General features: G+C 45.7%; 1 protein-coding gene across 18 annotated transcripts in view; it reads left to right on the top strand.

The window, feature by feature from the left end:
* Positions 1 to 24,004, top strand: part of afmid (arylformamidase) — a 31,877-nt gene extending 7,873 nt beyond the window's left edge. For 6 of the 18 annotated variants that reach the window (XM_078225688.1, XM_078225687.1, XM_078225698.1 and 3 more), the window contains 9 exons: positions 1,861 to 1,965; positions 4,667 to 4,715; positions 5,990 to 6,075; positions 6,927 to 6,999; positions 11,374 to 11,471; positions 13,109 to 13,187; positions 14,124 to 14,259; positions 21,382 to 21,486; positions 23,568 to 24,004. In XM_078225688.1, the coding sequence (XP_078081814.1) occupies positions 1,861 to 1,965; positions 4,667 to 4,715; positions 5,990 to 6,075; positions 6,927 to 6,999; positions 11,374 to 11,471; positions 13,109 to 13,187; positions 14,124 to 14,259; positions 21,382 to 21,486; positions 23,568 to 23,597 (761 nt within the window). In that variant the 3' untranslated portion in view covers positions 23,598 to 24,004. Of the gene's footprint in view, positions 1 to 1,860; positions 1,966 to 4,666; positions 4,716 to 5,989; positions 6,076 to 6,926; positions 7,000 to 11,373; positions 11,472 to 13,108; positions 13,188 to 14,123; positions 14,260 to 15,516; positions 15,777 to 21,381; positions 21,487 to 23,567 lie in introns of those variants that run through there. The other 12 variants (XM_078225700.1, XM_078225693.1, XM_078225695.1 and 9 more) reach the window with 5 other exon arrangements.
* Positions 24,005 to 25,137: the final 1,133 nt, after the last annotated feature.

Below are 25,137 nucleotides of genomic sequence, written 5' to 3'. Positions count from 1 at the left end.
GGGGGGAAAAGAACAGTTTGCAAACTAAACTGAATGACAACTCTCAGTGTGAAATCTGGTCTGACTACAAAGAAATTAAAGAAGCTGGCAGGTGGATGGAAAAAATTCCAGTCTAGATTACAAGGGAGTTGAATTGTTTCTCACTCAATTCCAATCCTCACATTAGCCAATGCAGGGCTGTGGATTCAGACTTTAAAAAAATAGCAGATGGCTTTGGGCAGCAACTCACACGCTGAACCCTAGTAGTTACCTGCAGATGACTCAAATTTATATTGCAGAGATTTGAACTCATGGGGCAGAATTTTACGCTGCGCTGCCAGCAGGTTAGTAGATGGTGGTGGTGACTATTCACCTTCATTAAGAATTCTATCATATTATAGTTACAGAAATCAACACTTTTAGTACATGTTAAAACAAATATAGAAAATAGTTAAATGGTAATATAGGTAGAGTTAATAAATTATTTTATGTAACCAGGGAAACAAAAAAAATAAAAGTAATAAATACATAAAGAATGAGGAAATACAAAGACATGTGTTTCCTGATGAAAACATGATTTTTATTAGGGGCGAAGAGTAGAGACCAACATCTCTATAGTGGCAGCACAGTGGCTCAGTGGTTAGCACTGCTGTCTCACAGTGACAGGGACCCGGGTTCGATTCCCGGCTTGGGTCACTGTCTGTGTGGAGTTTGCACGTTCTCCCCGTGTCTGATTGGGTTTCCTCCGGGTGCTCCGGTTTCCTCCCACAGTACAAAGATGTGCAGGTTAGGTGCATTGGCCATGCTGAATTCTTCCTCCGTATACCTGAACTGGCGCCGGAGTGTGGCGGTTGGGGGATTTTCACAGTCACTTCATTGCAGTGTGAATGTAAGTCTAATTGTGAGTGATAAATAAACTTATAACTTTAACAACGTATGATCCCACTGGTGACCTGCTCTGAGGAATCTGCCAGTACTGCTCTGAAACTGATCTATAAGTTACTCTCAACAACTGGACCACCAAATTGCCTTCACTTCTTGCAGAGAAGCTTTAGTGTCATTTTGTACTATTCCTCGCAACACTATCAAGATTGGAAGCTGAGTGCATGTAGAATGGACAACTGCCATCCCGCCATTCCGCATAGCTGTATTGTAACTTGAAGGTTAGCTTCTTGCTATTTTTCTTTGTAAAGCCCTACAGCAAAGTGACACAGTCCCACTTTGCCCTCAGTGGCATTGTGTTCTGGAAATCAGAAACCGTGCAGAAAAGAGGAATAGGATTCACAGTCCCTCTTGGTTTGCTTAGATTAGTATTAGGATCAAGAGTTCCTCCACAGCAGTTCAATGGCATGAAGGAATTGAGAGGGGATGCATGGTAGATTTGGATAAATATATCTTTGGCCCATCCCAGCTCATCATTTATAAATGTTGTAGAATACTGGCCCCACCATATTCCCATTACATCTTTCCCATCCACTTTAATAAGCAGATCAGACCTCAGTTAAGTGTTCATCAGAATGATGTATCTCTGACTTCCTCACTACTGCACAAGGTGTCATCCCAGAATACATGCTTATCTCACAACTTTTGGACTCTGAGGTGACAGTGCTGCGAATAGCCAAGCTTGCAGGTCTCCATGGTGCCATGAGCTCTGACGAAGGGTCATCCAGACTCGAACTGTTAGTTCGATTCTCTCTCCACAGAGGTTGTCAGACCTGCTGAGATTTCCCAGCATTTTCTGTTTTTGGTTCAGATTCCAGCATCCGCAGTATTTTGCTTTTACCTTTCCAATGTTACCTTTCCAATGGCTGCATCGAGCACACAGCTTCTAAAATGGATACCGTATATTTAATCTCAAATCAAGCATTTTTTTGTTTTCAGGAACTGAAAAAGGTCAAAAGGTTGCTCAGACATGGTTGGACGTTGCCTATGGACATGGTGATAGTGAAAAATTAGACATTTATCTCCCTCCAAATCCATCAACAGGTTTGTGGAAGAATATAATCCAACATTAGTAAATTTTCATAGAATCATAGGAGGCTATTCAGCACATCAAACCTGCACCGACAACCATCCCACCCAGGTCCTATCCACGTAACCCCACGTATTTACCCTACTAATCTCCCTGACACCAAGGGGCAATTGAGCATGGCCAATCAACCCAACCCACACATCTTTAGACAGTGGGAGGAAACCGGAGCACCTGGAGGAAACCCACGGGGAGAATGCGCAAACTCCACACAGTCACTCAAGGCCGGAATCAAACCCAGGTCCCTGGCGCTGTGAGGCAGCAGTGCTAACCACTGTGCCACCATGCCACCCTTTTAGTTGAATGGGAAGTCAATTTGGATACCTGCTCTTTGTTTTTTTAATATATATATAATTTTGGTGCTTCGTTAACAGTATATTTTTTGATGTGCTGTAATGTGAACTGCATTTGGCCCGTAATTTTATCTTTGATTATTTCCTCCACTCATTTCTCCAGACGTCACTGACTTCTTGGTCGAATCCATCTCCCAAGTTCACTCTGGGAATGAACTTTAACCTGAGTATCCATTCTTCATGTAGAAGCTTTAACATTTTATCTAACTATTGGACCACATGGGACATTGCACTGGAGTCCAATTCCATTTAACTCAGCTGTGTGACAGCATCAACCAGAAGGGAGGACTGACCATTTTTTAAAGTTCTTGCCCCTTTCCATCTGTAAAAATACCACCCTTACCACTCCATGGCTGAGAGAGAATCTCACTACTCTTATGGGATCAGATTTTGGGCATTCCTGGTCTCATTACCTCCCTGGGTATGCACTGGCTGGTCAAGGGAATATCAGTATCTCTTCTGCAACCAAGCAGTTAATAAATGCATTACCTGCTGTCAAGGTGGCAGCAGGACATCTATTACATCTATCCTACGGACAAAGTAATCTGATTTGTGTGACACTAACAATGTTGAAGCATATCTTGACCAACTACATTTTGGCTAATAAAATGCACAACCCAGTTATTGACTTATTCTCGTGCTAATAAAAAGGTTTTCCATTAAATATTCTCAGTGCTAGAATGTTCCACTCTTATATATTTCAGAAATCAGAAAGCCTGGCTAATTGCCCTGGCAACCCAGTTTGATTGGTTTGTGAATTTGCAATCCTATCACTATGAGTTAGAGGCAAATTTTTATCTAAAATCCTGTTGATTTAGTTTTCCACGCGTTGATTTTGGGGATTCAGTTCTGAATAAACTCTGCTTGTTTACTACTTATTATTGCGAACCGTCTCTTTCCGCCATTTTGTCCAGAAATACTGATGAGTTGTCAAGGAGGTCATGAGGAAACCCAAGTGCAAGAATTGGCAAAGAGTTAATGAGAAAAATGGCACAATTTCCGTGATGCAAAGCAAGACATTGCCTAAAATCTGAATCCAGTGTCTTTAATTATAAAATGCTTTAAACAACATTGTAATTATATTATTTTGCGAAATAAAAAGAATCAGTCTATTAAAAGCAAGTGACGCTCGAGAAGAGGAAGTATTTTCTATTTAAATTGCTTCCCCAATAAAGCTTTCAGAAGATCCTTCTGGGGAGGTAATGTTCACTGCTGGTTTGAAATGAGTTGGCTAGATTGGTTACAAGGTTAGTTAGAAAGCAGAAATCACACCCCTCGGACACCAAATAGTTAAAGTACCTCTCAGGCTTCTCAAGCAGCCAGGTGAATTGAATAGAAAGTGGTTTCACTTTTAACGCTGGATGCAGATTCCTGAGATAAAGCAGGAAAATTCAAATAGGACCGGTTTCCTCTGACTGGTTGAAGATACCTGGGTTAGACGACCCCTACACTTTCTAATATGGAATATTTGCTTGCTAGCGGGAAATTGAGCAACAGAGAAAGAAGTAACAAGACTAAGCAATAATTAATAAAACAATAACTGGAAATTTCCTGTCCTGCCCATCATGGTAACTGTGGCGGGTGGGACAAAGATACAGCAGATTATAGTATCAGCATCATAGAATCCCCACAGTGCAGAAGGAAGTCATTCGGCCCATCAAGTCTGCACCTACCCTCTGACAGAGCATTCTACCCAGGACAGAACCCCTGTCACATTTACCCCACTAATCCCCTAACCTATACATCTTGGGACACTAAGGGGCAATTCAGCATGGCCAATCCGCCTAATCTGCACATCTGTGGACTGTGGGAGGAAACCGAAGCACCCGGGGGAAACCCACACAGACATGGGGAGAATGTACAAACTCCACACAGACAGTGACCCAAGGTTGGAATCGAACCCGAGTCCCTAGCACTGTGAGGCAGCAGTGCTAACCACTGTGCCACCACGCTGTGTGACCATTAAAGGTCCACAGACCTCGGGTGGGATTTTCAGTCATCGGGCTCATGCGGCAGGAAACCCCCGTCCAAAAACTACCAACATTAATTTTTTGTAAGTTAATTGTATTGTGTTAGCAAAAAAAAATTGAACCTTCTGCTAACTTCTACCTTCTGGCCGACTCCTGCTCCTAATTTATTTATCATTGGGTCGTATGTTTGTGTGTACTCTGGCTTTGTATATGTAACATGTTGACATTGCATGTTGGTTTCATTAAATCCTTTGTAATACTAACCCAGATACATAGAGATAATGGAATTGGACTGAAGGTCATCTAACACTAACTTTCCTTTGGTAAAACCACAGCTCCTGCTCTGCTCATCTATTTTCATGGAGGTTACTGGCAGCTGCTGAGGTGAGACCTGGAAAGCAATGTTGAAAGTTTGTTCCATTCTACAATATATGGAAGTCTCCTATGGAGTTTAATCAAAGATAAAATGACCTGGGTAATGATAGAGACCAGACAGAGGAGAGTAAGAAAGAAATGGGGGTGGGCGATTCTCCCAGCCCGCTATGCTGTTCTAGTAGCGCAATAAGCCGTCAGACATCTGGGAGGCCGTTTAGCGGGCTCCTTGCTGGGTGCCACGGCCTCCGAGCGTCTCCAAGATTTTTGGAGTAATCAGCTCCGCACGCTAACTTAAATATTTCAATTAACATATACCTATCATTAGTGGGCCCGGGATTGAAGACTCTGGGCCCACTAGCGTCTCCTCCCCCACCAGGAGTGGGTTCCCTCTAGAGGGGTTTACAACAGCTCCCCAAGAATGGGGAACAGGTGGCCCGACCCTGCTGGAGGGAAGGGAGGCTATTGTGTCTGCCCCAGGAGGTTTGGGATGCCCCATGGGCAGGTCCAGCCTGACCCCTGTCACTGCTGAAAGGGGCAAACAGACAATGCCATCCAGGTGGGGTTGGTCAGGCCTGTCGGGTTTTGGGGTGCTGGGAGTGGGTGGGAAGTGGGCAAGGAGTCCGGGGGCTGGCCTTGAGAGGGAGTGAAGGGGAGGGGGCAGGGAGACTGGGGGATGGCCTGGGGGGGAGCAAGGGGCTGGGGGGGTTCGGGTAGACCAGGGGCTGGCCTGGGGAGGGCAGGGGGACATCGGGGCTTGCCTGGAGAGGTCAGGGAGGCTAGCAATTGGGGGGGTGGGGGGATTGGAGTGGCAGCAATGTGGGGCTGGCCAGTGATCGGGCTGGCCAGCAATCGGGGCCAGCAATGTGAGGCTAGTGCGCCTGTGCCGATCTCCACTCTGACAGATTGGCGCATGCACAGTGGCCCGCTCAGCTCTATGCTGCCGGCCTCTCCAGCGGGAATAGGCCTGCCCACTGATTTTCAGAGTGAATCACGCAGGGGCACTCTGCAGTGCTCAGAGTGTGGGAGATTCATTCTGAAAATCAAGCTAAAAAAATCGGCAGGAGTTATTCCAGGTTTCATGTGAATTCGGCACTTAGAATCTTTGGGGGGAGAATCGCCCCCTGGCATCTAGAAATAGTTTCTGGGACTTTATGGGAAACAAAGATAACAAGAGTTCAAGACTATATACAATATACTTTGGACATTGTAATGCTACAGTTTGTTAATGCTAGACAGTAAATAAATATTTTAATGGATTTACTCCTTCACATTATTGTTTGCAGCAAAGACTTGTCTGGTTTCATGGTACCTCCACTGGTTAAAGCTGGAGCAATTGTTGTTGCTGTTGAGTATTCCCTGGCACCAAAAGGTAGGCACACGTCTAGCAAGACCAGGCAACATGGGGTTTTAGAACATAGAACAATAAACATAGAACAGTACAGCACAGAACAGGCCCTTCGGCCCACGATGTTGTGCCGAACCTTTTCCGAAACCAAGATCAAGCTATCCCACTCCCTATCATTCTGGTGTGCTCCATGTGCCTCTCCAATAACCGCTTGAAGGTTCCTAAAGTGTCCGACTGCACTCTCACAGCAGGCAGTCCATTCCACACCCCAACCACTCTCTGAGTAAAGAACCTACCTCGTACATCCCTCCTATATCTCCCACCATGAACCTTATAGTTATGCCCCCTAGTAACAGCTACATCCACCTCTTACACATTTGCCCTGAAATAAATCCTAATGTCAAGGTATTTAAGTTACTCAATTGTCAGCAGTGTGTTTATTACCGAAATTGCAAACTGATACCATAAAAGTAAAAATTAAGACTCACTTAAACACAGAAACATAGAAGATAGGAGCAGGGGGAGGCCATTTGGCCCTTTGAGCCTGCTCCGCCATTCATCACTATCATGGCTGATCAGTAGCCTAATCCTGCTTTCTGCCCATAAACTATACTTCTTTTCCGCCTCCATTTGTTGCTGTTCTCTTTCTTTTGGTTTTATCGTACTTTATATCCAGCAGTGTTGAAACTCTCCTTTTTAAAAATATCAACTGCTTTATTTAGCTGAAGCAAATGTTTCTGGGTTCTTGTACAGTATTTTACCTGACAAAGCTCCTTCAATGTTACATTTTTGCTTTAAATAATAAAATGCTCCGACACCATCTTGAAGCCTGCATGAAACTAATTCCAAATTACATTTTTATTTTGGATTTTCAGGTAATATGGACTTAATTGTGTCTCAGGTCCGACATAGTGTAGCTTTCATCGTGCAGCAATATTCAGCTTTGAGGTAAGATCTGACAAAATCTTATTTTAGAACGTCTGGGATTGTTGGGGGGCCACCCTATTGGAATGGCAGTGGCTCCATTTTGTAGCCATGGAGGACAGGATTGTTGGACTGCAAGTCCCCTTGGATACTGTAATCCACAGACACAGTGGCAGTGGACTGACCTCGCATGGCAACAAGCTGACTAGTGTGTCACTGCAGCACGTTGAGTGGCCGTTCTTTGTGCTGCGATGGAAGTTCTGATATCCGCCAATAGATGTTACATGGTGGTTGATTTCACATGGGGGCAAACAGAGTTGACCGTCATTTACAGACACGGTGATAAATACTCCAAGCTGGTCTCCTCCATGCTCCTAGGCATTGACAGTGAGGGAGCAGAGTGTGAGTGAGGAGATAGTGAGGGAGCAGAGTGTGAGTGAGGAGATAGTGAGGGAGTAGGGTGTGAGTGAGAAGGAGGTAGTGAGGGAGCAGGGTGTGAGTGAGGAGGAGATAGTGAGGGAGCAGGGTGTGAGTGAGGAGATAGTGAGGGAGCAGGGTGTGAGTGAGGAGATAGTGAGGGAGTAGGGTGTGAGTGAGGAGACAGTGAGGGAGCAGGGTGTGAGTGAGGAGACAGTGAGGGAGCAGGGTGTGAGTGAGGAGGAGGTAGTGAGGGAGCAGGGTGTGAGTGAGGAGGAGATAGTGAGGGAGCAGGGTGTGAGTGAGGAGATGGTGAGGGAGCAGGGTGTGAGTGAGGAGGAGATAGTGAGGGAGCAGGGTGTGAGTGAGGAGATAGTGAGGGAGCAGGGTGTGAGTGAGGAGGAGGTAGTGAGGGAGCAGGGTGTGAGTGAGGAGATAGTGAGGGAGCAGGGTGTGAGTGAGGAGATAGTGAGGGAGCAGGGTGTGAGTGAGGAGGAGGTAGTGAGGGAGCAGGGTGCGAGTGAGGAGATAGTGAGGGAGCAGGGTGTGAGTGAGGAGGAGGTAGTGAGGGAGCAGGGTGTGAGTGAGGAGGTAGTGAGGGAGCAGGGTCTGAGTGAAGAGATAGTGAGGGAGCAGGGTGTGAGTGAGGAGATAGTGAGGGAGCAGAGTGTGAGTGAGGAGATAGTGAGGGAGCAGGGTGTGAGTGAGGAGGAGGTAGTGAGGGAGCAGGGTGTGAGTGAGGAGATAGTGAGAGAGCAGGGTCTGAGTGAGGAGATAGTGAGGGAGCAGGGTGTGAGTGAGGAGATAGTGAGGGATCAGGGTGTGAGTGAGGAGACAGTGAGGGAGCAGAGTGTGAGTGAGGAGGTAGTGAGGGAGCAGGGTGTGAGTGAGGAGAGAGTGAGGGAGCAGGGTGTGAGTGAGGAGATACTGAGGGAGCAGGGTGTGAGTGAGGAGACAGTGAGGGGGCAGGGTGTGAGTGAGGAGACAGTGAGGGAGTAGAGTGTGAGTGAGAAGGAGGTAGTGAGGGAGCAGGGTGTGAGTGAGGAGGTAGTGAGGGAGCAGGGTGTGAGTGAGGAGATAGTGAGGGAGCAGGGTGTGAGTGAGGAGATAGTGAGGGAGCAGGGTGTGAGTGAGGAGATAGTGAGGGAGCAGGGTGTGAGTGAGGAGATAGTGAGGGAGCAGGGTGTGAGTGAGGAGGTAATGAGGGAGCAGAGTGTGAGTGAGGAGACAGTGAGGGAGCAGAGTGTGAGTGAGAAGGAGATAGTGAGGGAGCAGGGTGTGAGGAGGAGATAGTGAGGGAGCAGGGTGTGAGTGAGGAGACAGTGAGGGAGCAGGGTGTGAGTGAGGAGGTAGTGAGGGAGCAGGGTGTGAGGAGGAGATAGTGAGGGAGCAGGGTGTGAGTGAGGAGATAGTGAGGGAGCAGGGTGTGAGTGAGGAGGAGATAGTGAGGGAGCAGGGTGTGAGTGAGGAGACTGAGGGAGCAGAGTGTGAGTGAGGAGATAGTGAGGGAGCAGGGTGTGAGTGAGGAGATAGTGAGGGAGCAGGGTGTGAGTGAGGAGGAGGTAGTGAGGGAGCAGGGTGTGAGTGAGGAGATAGTGAGGGAGCAGGGTGTGAGTGAGGAGGAGGTAGTGAGGGAGCAGGGTGTGAGTGAGGAGATAGTGAGGGAGCAGGGTGTGTGAGTGAGGAGATAGTGAGGAAGCAGCGTGTGAGTGAGGAGGAGATAGTGAGGGAGCAGGGTGTGAGTGAGGAGGTAGTGAGGGAGCAGGGTGTGAGTGAGGAGATACTGAGGGAGCAGAGTGTGAGTGAGGAGATAGTGAGGGAGAAGGGTGTGAGTGAGGAGGTAGTGAGGGAGCAGGGTGTGAGTGAGGAGGTAGTGAGGGAGCAGGGTGTGAGTGAGGAGATAGTGAGGGAGCAGGGTGTGAGTGAGGAGATTGTGAGGGAGTAGGGTGTGAGTGAGAAGGAGGTAGTGAGGGAGCAGGGTGTGAGTGAGGAGATAGTGAGGGAGCAGGGTGTGAGTGAGGAGGTAGTGAGGGAGCAGGGTGTGAGTAAGGAGGTAGTGAGGGAGCAGGGTGTGAGTGAGGAGGTAGTGAGGGAGCAGGGTGTGAGTGAGGAGGTAGTGAGGGAGCAGGGTGTGAGTGAGGAGGTAGTGAGGGAGCAGGGTGTGAGTGAGGAGGTAGTGAGGGAGCAGGGTGTGAGTGAGGAGGTAGTGAGGGAGCAGGGTGTGAGTGAGGAGGTAGTGAGGGAGCAGGGTGTGTGAGGAGGTAGTGAGGGAGCAAAGTGTGAGTGAGGAGATAGTGTGGGAGTAGGGTGTGAGTGAGAAGGAGGTAGTGAGGGAGCAGGGTGTGAGTGAGGAGATAGTGAGGGAGCAGGGTGTGAGTGAGGAGGTAGTGAGGGAGCAGGGTGTGAGTGAGGCGGTAGTGAGGGAGCAGGGTGTGAGTGAGGAGGAGGTAGTGAGGGAGCAGAGTGTGAGTGAGGAGATAGTGAGGGAGCAGGGTGTGAGTGAGGAGGTAGTGAGGGAGCAGGGTGTGAGTGAGGAGGTAGTGAGGGAGCAGGGTGTGAGTGAGGAGACAGTGAGGGAGCAGGGTGTGAGTGAGGAGGTAGTGAGGGAGCAGGGTGTGAGTGAGGAGGTAGTGAGGGAGCAGGGTGTGGGTGAGGAGGTAGTGAGGGAGCAGGGTGTGGGTGAGGAGGTAGTGAGGGAGCAGGGTGTGAGTGAGGAGGTAGTGAGGGAGCAGGGTGTGAGTGAGGAGGTAGTGAGGGAGCAGGGTGTGAGTGAGGAGGTAGTGAGGGAGCAGGGTGTGAGTGAGGAGGTAGTGAGGGAGCAGGGTGTGAGTGAGGAGAGAGTGAGGGAGCAGGGTGTGAGTGAGGAGATAGTGAGGGAGCAGGGTGTGAGTGAGGAGGTAGTGAGGGAGCAGGGTGTGAGTGAGGCGGTAGTGAGGGAGCAGGGTGTGAGTGAGGAGGAGGTAGTGAGGGAGCAGGGTGTGAGTGAGGAGATAGTGAGGGAGCAGGGTGTGAGTGAGGAGGTAGTGAGGGAGCAGGGTGTGAGTGAGGAGGTAGTGAGGGAGCAGGGTGTGAGTGAGGAGGTAGTGAGGGAGCAGGGTGTGAGTGAGGAGGTAGTGAGGGAGCAGGGTGTGAGTGAGGAGGTAGTGAGGGAGCAGGGTGTGAGTGAGGAGGTAGTGAGGGAGCAGGGTGTGAGTGAGGAGGTAGTGAGGGAGCAGGGTGTGAGTGAGGAGGAGATAGTGAGGGAGCAGGGTGTGAGTGAGGAGGAAATAGTGAGGGGTGGAGTGTGAGGTGAGCAAACCCCATTTGCAATCGTGAAAACAGCAATTCTTAACCATGGTGGAAAAACACATTTTATTGATGCTGTACTTGTTATCTTCACATTGCTCCGTGATATGGATGGTCCTATTTTTAGCTGCAGGAAGCTATCTATGGCATCTCTGGCAGTGAAGTCACAGGCGCTGGGACTGCCTGTCCACTGAATGTGCAGTTGCAGCAAACACAGCCTTTCTTAATCACTCACCCTTTGTTGACCTGTGAATTCAAAATAATATCAACTCCTTTTTTAGGGATTTTTCTGCTATGAACCATGTGATGGATCCCCGGAGGCAGACGCAGCTGTGGGTAAAGCTGATGTCAAATTGATCGATTCCAAGAATGTATTTTTTATTAAGTTTATTAGGCAAGAGGGACCAAATCTCATGCTCCACTCCCTGTGAAAATAAGTTCAGAATGGTCACCATTTACATACTTCTCACAAAAATGAGGACACTTGAGTAGAATTCAATTTTGACGCCAGAATCCATCACTGTCGTGCTGTCTCCACACAGCTTTATTTTGAATTGTCCGCAGAAAGGCCAACGTTATTCCAGCAGAAAAATTGTAGTTTTATGGTACTTTTCCAAATAAAACTTTCTTCATCAGAAGGTATGGAAAGAAGGGGAAGTGTTTTCTGTTGATACTCCCCTTTTGCATGTTTTTCAGTGGTGTTTACCTCTGTGGACATTCTGCTGGTGCCCATTTAGGAGCCATGGTACTCTGTACAGATTGGGCAGAGTTTGGTATCTCTCCTGATATTAAAGGTAAGAGCAGGAAGGTATTGGGTTCCTTCAATTTCTGCACTTAGCTTTGTTTCAGTCATTTTCGATACAATAACAGAAGGGTTCCTAGGGAGCTGAACTCATATCTTGTCACCCTGTCCGGGAGCATAGTGAATTTCTTTCTTCGATCCCTGAATATTTGATTTGATTTATTATTGTCACCTGTATTAGTATACAGTGAAAAGTATTGTCTCTTGTGCGCTATAAAGACAAAACATATTGCTCATAGAGAAGGAAATGAGAGAGTGCAGAATGTAATGTTACAGTCAAAACTAGGGTGTAGGGAAAGATTAACTTCATGTGAGGTAGGTCCATTCAAATGTCTGACGGCAGCAGGGAAGAAGCTGTTCTTGAATCAGTTGGTGCGTGATCTCAGACTTTTGTATCTTTTTCCTGATGGAAGAAGGTGGAAGAGAGTATGTCCAGGGTGCATGGGATCCTTAATTATGCTGGCTGCTTTTCTGAGGCAGTGGGAAATGTAGACAGAGTCAATGAATGGGAGGCTGGTTTGCATGATGGATCGGGCTTCATTCACGATCCTTTGTAGTTTCTTACGGTCTTGGGCAGAGCAGGAGCCATACCAAGCTGTGATACAACAGAAAGAATGCTTTCTACGGTGCATTTGTGAAAGTTAGTGAGAGTTGTAGCGGACATGCCAAATTTCCTTAGTCTTCTGAAAAAGTAGAGGTGTTGGTGGGCTTTCTTAATTATAGCGTCTGCACAGGAGGACCAGGACAGGTTGTTGGTGATCTGGACACCTAAAAACTTGAAGCTCTCAACCCTTTCTACTTCATCCCCATTGATGTAGACAGGGGCATGTTCTCCATTATGCTTCCTGAAGTTGATGACAATCTCCTTTGTTTTGTTGACATTGAGGGAGAGATTATTGTCGTCCCACCGGTTCACCAGATTCTCTATCTCATTCCTGTACTCCATTTTGTCATTGTTTGAGATCCATCCCATTACGGTGGTGTCATCAGCAAACTTGAAAATTGAGTTGGAATAAAAATCACTTGGACCTTTTAATGAACTGTGTGCAGTAAGATGAAGCATGTTTGTTTTGGGGATGAAAGACATTCATATTTTGGGCATTAATCACTCTCAGGTCAAGTAAATAGCCAGATGCGAAGTAACCTTACCTTTATTTTCATTCCACTAATGAGTGCTACCTTTAAAAAAGTGAAATATAGCATAATGCATTTCAAATTGACCCAGTGAACGTTACCTGACACAGTATTGATATTTTAGTGTGAAATTCTAAATTTTCGTTCATCGTTGAACACAAGGTGGATGTGCAGATATTTGGTGAAAACTTCGACTGGGCCCAACAAGAATAGTTGATGTTTGAGCAAATCTTAATGGTTAATGTAACAGATAGTGGTTTCTTGAGTAATAAGAAAATGTGCAATGTGCATTCTTTTGTTCACACACTAACACACGCTATGCTTGAGTCTTTATTGTTTGGTTGAATGACCAAGACTTTTGGACGCTTGAAAGTTATTGATGTTTCAAAAAGAATATTGCCCGGGTTTTTGAACGCATCATTTGCAGCGTCATTCTCGTTTTCCTTGGTCGTTGACTGATGGCACAATATAGAACCATGTTTTATTTTTCCACAGGTGCTTTACTAGTCAGTGGGATTTATGATCTTTGTCCAATTGTCCACACCTCGGCCAATGACCCTCTTCAGATGACTGAGTATGTTCATTGAACATTCACTGCTAAGCATGATTACATTTACAAATGACTATTTTTTGCAACCACTTTTCAGGTACACACTATTTAAAGCCAATGGTGCCAAGTTCAATGACCCCATTGTTTGTGCCAACTCTTCATTATTTTGTGTGGTTAAGCATATTCACACTCATCAGTCTGAAAAGCTGATATAACTTCATCCCAATTCAGCAATATGCTGCTCATTTTGTTTTCAGCTTCAGGTTTTTTTTTAGTTTCTGATAAATTGTACGTTGAGGTGAATGCACTGGATCCTGGCTTACTGATAAAAGATGCCACTATACCTATATTATTTCTATCGAGTATGCTATTGCAAGTGACAATACTTCCACTTAAATTTAGATCTGAAAAGGGGACTTGAGACATCTGGTATTAGCAACTTACTTGAGTAGAAAATATATTTACTTTATTAATTTATTACTATGAATTATTAATAATTTATTTCGGGTGGCACAGTAGTTAGCACTGCTGCCTCACAGTGCCAGGGACCTGGGTTTGATTCCCAGCTTGGGTCACTGTCTGTGCGGAGTCTGCACATTCTCCCTGTGTCTGTGTGGAATTCCTCCAGGTGCTCCGGTTTCCTCCCACAGTCCAAAAGATGTGCTGGTTAGGTGCATTGGCCATGCTAAATTCTCCCTCAATGTACCCAAACAGGTGCCGGAGTGTGGTGACTAGGGGAGTTTCACAGTAACTTCATTGCAGGGTTAATGTAAGCCTATTTGAGACTAATAAATAAACGACTTTATTAAATCGGGCCAATATGTTTGAATGAAATTCCTATGATTGTCATTTTAACAAAATTGTTCATCCTTTATTGGCAGATATAAGTTTTGATGATGGCCAGAATGATTTTCTGTCATCACATAACTCTGAAATTAATAACTTCTTATAATTTGATAGGGGTGATGCTCTTCGAAATAGTCCACTGCAGTTTGTGAATACCATGAAGCGACAGGGTGGGAACTGTGAGATTGTAGTCTCTGTGGCACAGCACGATTCAGATGAATTTAAAAAACAGTCTCAAGAGTATTACCAGGTACATACTCATTTTATATACATAATGTTTTTCATCTGTCTCACTTCCTTTGGCCCCATTTTCCTATCTGTTGTTCACAGCTATCCAAAGTAGAGGCTTGTAGATGTGGTGGACTAATCAAAATGATACATACATAACATTTTAATTTATTTTTTCAACATGCTATCCTAATAGAACTGAAACTGAGCCGTATGTTTTAACATTGCCTGGTGTATGGAAGACTGTATTTAACATTTCATGGCAATATGAATGGATTCTTGGGTCTCTCTCTCTGGGTCGGAATGTAAATTTACTATGGCACTTTGAGAATATTGTTACAATCCCCTAGAGACCGATAACTTTTAAAAAGAGATATGGGGGCGAATTTTCCCGTTCCAACAGTCACATGAGTCGTAGCGGGCAAGGGGCGGACCATGGAAAGGTCCGTTGACTCGGGCGGGATTTTCCAGTTCCGGGGCAAGGGCGGCTGGAAGGTCCAGCCCAATAATTTTCCCAATGATCTATGTGTAGATTACACAGGATTTCGCATTTTAAGATTTCTACTGTAACAAATGAACATCGACTAAACATTACTTCATAGGCAACTAATACATTAAACTACAGAAAATGTATTCCCCAGTAACTTGTTAACACAATCAAAAACCTTATGCCATGTTTATACATTACAACGATATAGTCTTGAGTTTAAAGTCCAAAGTTGCTCCCAGCTCTAACAGGATCCCATTCCCCTGCTTCATCAAAGTGAATCGTCCCGTGCCCTTTTAAACAAAGTTCCCTTCACTCAATCTTTTGTCCTTAATTGAATCGAGTTCTTCTTGCAAGATTGCCTCTAGTGATTCTGTGGTCTCTAACTCTTTACAAGTGCAGTCGGGAATGGGTTAATGACCCTTGTCATACTTAAGCAGTAAGACCCGAACTCTGTGATTTTGTTTAGAACACTGCAGAGTCCATGTTTTTGTCAGAGTTCGGTGTTTTTCATGTCTGTGCCAGATAAAAGGAACAGCTATTCCTCTGTCTCCATTTGTTATCAAGAAATGCGATTAACCCAGCTCGAAATAAGCTAAACAGTCTCCATTTTTATGTACCTTTGTTTAACACGATGGAGTTGGCATGTATGCCTTCTGTCTTTGAATCACCATAGATTCATATATATATATTCATCATACGTTATTCATCTTATCCTGATATAAAGTATTATACAAACCTGCATGTAGATTAGTTAACTTGTTTGTGCAAAACCTGTGATGTTGTTTCAAGGATATAAATGACGAACAATCGTGGCCTTGGAGATCGAACAAACTACGCAGAGGAAGATACTGCTAATACAACAAGAATCTCACCATGAACAATGACAGACATCTTAGAGAATTGCAATGTAATGAGGGCGGGGCCCGGGACATATATAAACTCTGTTCTTACTTGTGTTCGATGAGAAGGCTGGGGGTCCACTGTTAGGAACTTCACTTCTCCCACAATTGTGAAAATAAACACTGCATTTTGATCTACTAATAGTGTCAGAGGTTTTTTTACCTACAACACAATCAATCCTTGTTTCCTCGAACATGGGTTCCATTCTCACCAGCTCTGCATTTGGTGATTAACCCAAAAGCAGTTGTTTTCTTCTGTCTAACATTAGGGTTAGGGTTAAAGTTAGTGCCTGTTGAGGGTTTTTTCTGAGTGCCTCTTGAGTCTGTAAGGAACAGCTGCCTTTTCTTCTGTGTCCAGGTGTTAAAGTTCACATTCAAAGGGCTTGACCTGAACTTTCCGGCCCTTCATGCCGGTGGGATCTTCCAGTCGTGCTGAAGACGCACCCCCGCTATAGATTTCACAGCGCAAGGGGTGTATTCAATGGGACCCCCTCCCCCCCCCCCCCCCCCCCCGCCCCCCTCCCCTCATCTGCATGGCAACCAGATTAGATGGTTGACAGGCAGAGTTCAGTACAAATTCACTCCCGCCCACATTTCAGGGTTTTCTGTTTTATCTTAAGTTAAAAGGGACACTTTAAACATAACCAATCTGATCTGTCAAACAGTTAAAATAATCTCAGTTCATTTCAGTTAAAATTACATCTTTAATTGAGATAATTACGACCATCCATCTTTTAATTTGTTTTATTACTGGTAGAAGTGTGCTGTATGCCACATTGAAATAAAATTTTAAAAATCAGCCGACCGTGAAATGCACATTAAACTCTTTACATATGAAAACAACACCTATTTGAAGATACCACTGCAAGATTGGTTGACTCTGAAATATGTCCATCATGTACTGTTTCCTATGTCATGTTAAGACTAGTTAATGAGTCTGCCTCTCATTTTGAAGATTGTACACTATTTTACGCCTCCATTGTCTACAATTTAGTCTAAGAACAATTCAAATCTACTGAACTATAATCCTGAAAATACTTTGCTAGAGATCCAAGCCCAACCTCACTCATTATGAGTCCTGCAATGATGTTAAAAATTGGTTACATTATTTTTTCCCTGTAAAATCTAACATTTTTTATAGAGCATTTTTCTCCTAAAGTGCACAGAATTACATCATTAAAAGCAGTGCAGATATCCAGCACAGCTCTCAAGATTTTAAAATTACACTGGCACTGTCATTCTGGTAATTTAGTGAATGATGCACCATCAATCGAGCAAAGACTAGTTTGTATGCAAGAACAAATAGGCTTTTATTAGCAAAAGACTTGGAGCACACCCATGCCGATGAACTGGTCCAGACTGAGGCAGGGGGGTGGGGAGCAGTCGCCTTTATACCTGGTCCAGGGGAGGAGGAGTCTCGGGTAGGGCCGGCAGGGATGTGTCCAGGCATGTCACATATACAGGTAATAAGCTAACAGTGGTTTACCACATTCACCCCCTGTTTAAAAAAGAGTCCGGCGGGGGTGAGGTGGGTGGAACGATATTTACAGAATTACAAATTTAGTCTCTCTGGGGGCTTGATCTGCCGCTGCGACCGCCGTAGTGTCGGTTGTGGTGCCGGTTCAGGTGGCCGCGGTGTTGGTTCAGGCGCCAGGTCGTAGTCACTCAAGTCGTCTGTAGTCCCTTCAGATTGTCGGGTGCGTGGTGGCGGCTCCTGGGGCTCAGGCGTAATTGTATATGGGGGCTAGGGGAGCGTGCTGTGGCCCTGGTGCTGTATGGACAACGTTGGGGGTTGGGGGTGTGGGGTTGTGGGTCGTAGTGGTCCCTGGGGCGCCTGCGGGTTCCAGGTCTCGAATAGAGACCATGTCCTCCCGCCCATCGGGGTACGCCACATAGGCGTATTGGGGGTTGGCGTGGAGGAGTTGGACCTTTTCGACCAGAGGGTCCAACTTATGGGTCCTCACGTGCTTCCGGAGCAGGACAGGGTCTGGGGACGTCAGCCATGACGGTAGTGAGGTCCCCGAGAAGGACTTTCTGGGGAAAACAAACATTCTTTCATGAGGGGTAGCATTGGTAGCTGTGCAAAAGAGTGATCTAATCTAATCAGGGAGGACCTCTTGCCAGCGGGTGACTGGAAGACCTTTAGATCTCAGAGCTAGTAAAACGGCCATCCAGACTGTCGCGTTCTCCCTCTCTACCTGTCCGTTTCCCCTGGGGTTGTAGGTGGTGGTCTTACTCGAGGCTATGCCTTTGGAGAGCAGGTACTGTCGCAGCTCATCACTCATAAAGGAGGATCCCCGGTCGCTATGGATATAGCTAGGGAAATCGAACAGGGTGAAGAGGCTGTGCAGAGCCCTGATGACCGTGGCCGAGGTCATATCTGGACAGGGAATAGCGAAGGGGAAATGTGAATATTCGTCAATGAAGTTGAGGAAGTATATGTTGCGGTCAGAAGAGGGGAGGGGGCTTTTGAAGTCGACGCTTAGGCGTTCGAAAGGGCGGGTGGCTTTTATGAGGTGTGCTCTGTCTGGCCGATAGAAGTGCGGCTTGCACTCTGCGCAGACCTGGCAGTGTCTGGTTATAGACCTGACTTCCTCAATGGAGTAGGGCAGGTTACGGACTTTAACCATGTCAGATATGCGGGGAAGGGTCGCCTGAAACTTTTGTACACTGTGCCCCGTACAGTCAGGGTCGCCACGCAGTACCCGAGGACATCCACCGAGTGGGACTTTGAAGCCATGGAGATCGTCTGCTTCACTGGCAGTACTGAAAGGGCGTAGCGACTCACTGTGTTGGGATGAATAAAGCTTTCTGTACTCCCACAGTCAAACAAACAGTTTGTAATGCGACCGTTTACCTCGATGTCCATCATGGACCTGGCGAGTTGGTGAAGCCTGGATTGGTCCAGCGTAATCGAAGCCACCGTTGGATTTTGCGAGTAGTCGCACGCGGCTGATGGCATCCAAGATGGCAGCCCACACAGCCCACACGCGGCTGATGGCGTCCAAGACGGCGGCCCGCATGGCCCACACGCGGCTGATGGCGTCCAAGATGGCGGCCCGCACGGCCCACACGTGGCTGATGGCGTCCAAGATGGCGGCCTGCACGGCTCACATGAGGCTACCGGTGCCCAAGATGGCGGCCCCCGCGGGTCGCACGCGGCGCTACTGGGCTTGGAGGTCGATTTCGCTCTGCATACCTTCACGTAATGGCTCTTCTTTCCACACCCGGAGCAGATCGCATCCTTCACCGGGCAGCGTTGTCGGGGGTGCTTCCCCAGGCCGCAGAAGTAGCACTTCGGGCCTCCAGAGACTGCCGCAGCGGTCGGGTCATTGGTGGGATGTGGCGTGGCGTAGTGTAGGCCTGCGGCCCTCCCGAGTACAGAGGTGGCGGTGGCCGCGGTGTCCACGATGCGCCCCTGTGGTCGGGGGTGTAGGCCTCGAGATTACGGAAGGCCACCTCTAATGAGTCGGCAAGTGCCACAGTCTTTTGTAGGTCCAGCCCACCCTGTTCCAACAGTTGTTGTCGGATATAGTTTGACCTGATACCCGTGACATAGGCATCTCTGATTAAGCCCTCAGTGTTTTGGGCGGCTGTTACGGTCTTGCAGTTGCAGGCCCTGCCAAGTGCACGCAACGCACGCAGGAATTGATCACCCGATTCTCCTGGCTGTTGTCTGCGAGTAGCCAGAAGATGTCTGGCGTAGATTTCATTAGACTGTTTGTTGTACTGGCCTTTTAAAAGTTCGATTGCATCCTTGTAAGTTTCAGTGTCTTTAATCATCGAGAATACTTGATCGCTTACCCGGGCGTGGAGCACGTGCAGCTTGGTGGTTTCGGTCCGGACGACGGGGGAGGAGGTGAGGAAAGTTTCGAAACAGCGTAGCCAGTGATCGAAGCTGTTAGAGGCTCCTACAGCTTGAGGGTCCAGTTTGAGTTTGTCGGGTTTTAGTATCTGCTCCATCCCAAAACTTTTGCTAATAAAATTGATGCACCATCAATCAAGCAAAGACTAGTTTGTATGCAAGAACAAATAGGCTTTTATTAGCAAAAGACTTGGAGCACACCATGCTGATGAACTGGTCCAGACTGAGGCAGGGGGTGGGGAGCAGTCGCCTTTATACCTAGACCAGGGGGGGAGGAGTCTCGGGTAGGGCCGGCAGGGATGTGTCCAGACATGTCACATATACAGGTAATAAGCTAACAGTGGTTTACCATAGTGAAGGAACATTGAAAACACTTTGATTTTTATTGTTTTTTTCATTTAAAAAAACAGTAATCACTTTAAATCAGAAACTGAATTCTTGAATGGGGGGCTGGTGTGTCTTGTAATAAAATGGCCAACTATGAATTAAAGCAGTAAAAGGGACTAGTAGACTTAAAAAGCCTATACAAAACATTTTAATAAATGTATCGATTAAATCAGTCTTACCAGTACAGTTGGAATTTCACAGGTCTACAGTTACAGTAATCCAACACTTTCATGCTTGCTTGAAAAAAATAATTTATTTCTTCTATGCAATTTTTCCAGTTCCCAACTCCATATCCAGCCTAGGAGTCAAGTAGCTGACTTCTGGCCAGGGTTCTGCTTACAACTAGGTCATAGTGAGAATTGCCTGACCTTGCACTTTCTCTGATCTGACTTCCATTCTGTTGTTCCTGGACAGCATGGCCAAGATTAGAAACTTCGGCCTGCATTTTTGCAGGGACAGACAAGGGCTTCACACCTTGGCCAAAATGGTGTCGAAGCCCGGAACCTGGAGATCCTGCCTCTGAACCTGACACCTACCATTCCTGTAGGGGAGAGGCTGGGAGGTGTTACACACCTCCACAGTTTATGGAGGCAGCAGCACATTTAAATAAATGGCTGCCTTCAATCAGAAGCAATTTTGTTACCAGGATTTCCATAACTTGACTCGTGGACTCCAGGCATTTGAGGAAAAGGTCTAAACCTACAAAAGTTCTTTGGAGAAGTCAGGTACCCTTTTGGAGAAGTCAATTATACTTTTGAAGTGGCCTGGCTGAATATTTGAGGAGGTCGGTTACTCTTTGAGAGAGGTCCTTATAGCCCTTTGGGATTGTTAATTGTAGACATGAATTTGCATAAAAAGTGAAGACGTTTATGCTCTAATTAGGCAAGAGCTCAGCATTTACCACAATCACTTTGAGTTATGAATGTTTCTTGTGTTAGTATTTTTGCATCCTAATCGATTAGGCAATATTTCAGAACATGGGGGTGAAATTGGTCTGCAGCCTGTACTGAAACAGGCTTGAAGCAAATCGACGGCCACTTTTTCACTGCACCTGATCTTCCTTCCTCTGAAATTCACAGAACAATAGTTAACATTTTTTGTTTCCTGGTCTTGCCGTCACTGTTCATTGGTTTGAAATTAAAATATTAGCAATATTTTCTAAGTCAGTGAAAAAGTGGCATGTTTCATGCTTCTGGGGTAGACCAATTTTACCCCCTTGATCTTTCAACTAGTGATGTTCTTAAGTTCCTTTCTTTTTGCTCTGTTTTGAGTCAGTCTCCTTCCCTTTCCATCTTACTCATTTAGATCCACTCCAAAATAGATAATGTCCATTAAGCAGCGAGGCAAGGAAGAATTCCCCTTATACTACCATTTTGGGGTGTCTTTCACTTATTTGAACATGAGGATTTCATTGGTAGAAGTATCATTAATGAATTTTATCATTTAGAATGAAATATGGGTGCATTGCTGCTTGTATTATTTTGAAACCATTTTTTATTGCAGGCTGTTAAGGCTGCTGGGTTGAATGTCTGTTTTCATGATGTACCTAATACAGATCATTTTGATATCATAGAAAAACTAACGGAGGAGGATTATGAACTTACACAGGTAAAGATTTATTTTTCGGATTTTGCATCTTTCTTTAGTCCTACATCTCACTGCACTAACTTCCATTTGATGAATTTCCAATCTCCCCTGAGCCATTTTGGCAGGTGCAACGAGCAGAATTGAAATATTACTACCAACCCGCAGGAGCTTTTGAATGTTGGAAGCCAATAAGATAGGCCATGGGGATAAGAAAAGAACATTATGGCCTAACTCCTGCAGAGGCATAAAGCCCCTGTATATACTCAATGATTTTTTAAAAATTTGATATTGATTCAGCTACCCATTATACATTCTCACCCAATTTTCCTTTCCAGGGCAAATGTTCCAACTGAAATGTTCTTACAAAATTTTCCTCAATATGTTGGTTGATAAAAAATGGAAGCTACTTGCAGAATGGTACTACAGTGGCTTTTAACTGTCAATGGCCTCTATGGATTCCTGTCCACATGGGACAAGTGTCACCTCCCCAGAGACAGTGAGCTGTTTTAGTGTTGCTGACTCAGTCTTGTCCTGGTTTTCTCCCAGTGGCATTCAGTAATGGTCTGTAATCCCCTACAAAAATGTTAGCAAGAAGTGAATAGACAACACAGTATCACTCTACCATGTGACCTGACTCTCTGATCCTAGTTCCACAAGTGCATAATAGTTTTCTAGACATGATTCCTTTGTGGTTGAGCTGCCACAAACTGATCCTTACTGATAATGTGCCAAATTCAGATGAGCTGCAAAATAAATAATGCCATGTGTGGGTTTTTAAGGTAATCGCCTTGAGAGATGCAACTAATTTAGATACCCTGGGGTCATGCCCGATTATGTAAAGGTATCTACACAAACCTTGGTATTTCTTTCAATGTCACTGAAATTCATCTTTGTATGGGTTCCAATCCAGCAAAGCTAGAAGACTATTGGTTTACCCAAACAACTCTTTGCGGTAAGGTTAAGCCTCTGATTTCTATGTGGATTTTCTGCTCTTAAGAAGGACCTCCTCTTTACCACATCTCCTGCAACTGTGCCTCCAAGACATCATTACTAGGCACAGGAGTCTTGTTTCTGGGCATCATTGAACAAATATCTGGTCCACCTCCATTATTACCCATTAGCCACTTCGAGGGCTGGCAAAACATTTTAAAAGCAATTGACTGGTTGGTCCAGGTTTCCAACCAGAAACAACAACATCATAAATTTATATACCGCCTTAATGTAAAACATCCCCAGGAGCTTCATAGGAGTATTATAAAACAAAATAAGAAACATAAGGAGATATTAAGTCAGATGATGAAAAGCTTGGTCAAAGATGTAGGTTTAAGGAGTGTCTTAAAGGAGGAAAGTGAGATCATGGAATCCCTACAGTGCAGAAGGAGGCCATTTGGCCCATCAAGTCTGCATCGACTCTCCAAAAGAACATCGTACCCATGTCCTATCCGCGTAACCCCATATATTTACCCCACAAATCCCCTTAACCTACACATATTGGGATTCTAAGGGGCATTTTAATATGACCAGTCAACCTAACCTGCACATGTTTGGACTGTGGGAGGAAATTGGAGCAGCCGGAGGAAACCCACGCAGACATGGGGAGAATATGCAAACTTCACACAGACAGTCACCCAAGGCCAGAGATAGAGAGATAGAGAAGTGTAGGGAGGGAATTCCAGAGCTTAGGGCCTAGGCAACTGAAGGCATGTCCACAAATGGTGCAGTGATTAGAATCAGAGTAAAACCAACCTCACATGTGCAGTCTCAGTTATTCTGAGGTCGGAAAATAGGGGCTCTTACTCTATTTTGTCGGTTGAAAAATATATAGCTATTTCTAAAGAACTGCGATGAACACTAACTTATTCATATCTCAGGTTCTGATTGATTTAATATTCTGTATACAGTCATACAGACTCAAAACATTCACTCTCTTTCTCTCTCCACAGATGCTGCCAGACCTGCTGAGTTTTTCCAACATTCTGCACTCTTATTTCAGATTTCCAGCATCTGCAATATTTTGCTTTTATTTGATTTTTTTATAATTGAGACACCTTGTATATGGTTTAAATATTAATTTCCTGCCACTGTATATTTATTTCTTTTAGGTACTGCTGAAAATGGTGACTAGAAAATGAACAGCTTTCTGCAGAACTACAAAAGCAGACAATAATTGTTCCCACATTTCTCAAGAAATTAGTACAAATTTTCTTCGATCCAGTAAATGATCTGCTTATATGGTAAAATGCATGCATATTTTTAACCAAGTATTGGTAATTAAACATTACACAATATTTGGGATTGCAATAATACTGTTCAAATATTTTTGAACCTAATCTCTAAAGTAAAAACCTCTGGGACATGTACACTTCCTCCATAGAATATGTACTCATTTTACAGAGTCCCAGGTGGCAGGTGCCCAAGTACAAATAAATATCTATAAACTTCAATTTCATTCACGGTCAGGTATTTTGATGGAATCAATTTCTTGGACTCTGTATGGTGTATATGATGCAATTGAAAATAAATCAATGTCATTGCTTGCTATTGCGTTCAATTTTGAGTTTTCACGCAGCTCCTCCGATAGTTCAGTGGGTGACTGCAGTGTGGTACGAAGTAATACTAAATTAAAAAGTCCCTGTTTTCATTCCCAGCGCATTAACTCTTCGGGGTGATCTTACCAAAAAAATTTTAATTGCCGAATATGTGTGAAAATAGGAGAGAATTGCACCCATTTTTTGGGCGAGCTCCCAGACACAATCATATAGTACTTAGAAAAATAAATGAGGCAAAATGTGATTCTTGCCAATAGAGGAGGTAGGTGGAGCCTATTCACTCTGGGAAGCCAGCTGCTGAGCTGTGGTGGCACCATTGCGCAGGTGCCCTGATTTCACCTTCCACCCCCACCTATTGCTGCTCCCGATTAGCCCCCCGTCCGCTCCCGATGCAGAGTATCACCCCCCTCTTGATCCTCAATGCAGAGTACACCCCCCCCCCCCGCCCCCCTATGGAGCACCCCCCCCCCACATCTCCCCGTCATGGCCCCACCCCCTTCAGGCCCCATCCATGATGGGCACAGCCAGGGTGCCAGGCCGGCAGCTCCAGGCTGGCACTCCCAAAGGAGCACTGCCCATCCTTGCCCCGACCACCAGGGGGGCTGCCATGGCCTCCAGTACCCAAAGGCAAAGCCATCATGTCAGGTCCCCGTTGGTGGGGACCATAAGTGATACTTGCCAGTGAGGACCTCAACCGGTGAGGGATTAAGTACAAATGAACCCAGGCGATTGCGTCCGGGACTCACTGATCATATTTAAATTGACAAATTAATATTTAAATCGAGGGCCCCGTGGCTGATTTCGTCAGCAGAACAGGGCCGGTAACATCATGAGAGGCGAGAAACTGGGCATGAGCCAGATTCTTCATCTCTCGCCTGATCTTAGCAGTTTGTCACGCTAATCAACGGGTGTGATGAGCCGGTAAGGTTGCCCGCTTACTGCTCCAGTCCTTATCCAACTGCTTCACTATATTACAAACATTCTGTGAGCAATGCCACTGTAAACTCTGGTATTTAGCTGTAGTAATATGGTCAGAGTTTATGACTTCTGAGAAATTCTGTCTTTTTGGGAGAGGAACGTCAGAATGCAATATTGACTCAGGGAGTGGCGTGATAGGCTACAG

This window comes from Mustelus asterias, chromosome 12 (genome assembly GCF_964213995.1).
Source record: "Mustelus asterias chromosome 12, sMusAst1.hap1.1, whole genome shotgun sequence".
In the NCBI taxonomy this organism is placed as follows: Eukaryota; Metazoa; Chordata; class Chondrichthyes; order Carcharhiniformes; family Triakidae; genus Mustelus; species Mustelus asterias.
The sequence above is the reverse complement of the archived record's forward strand: the minus strand, read 5'-3'. Positions and strand labels throughout refer to the sequence as shown.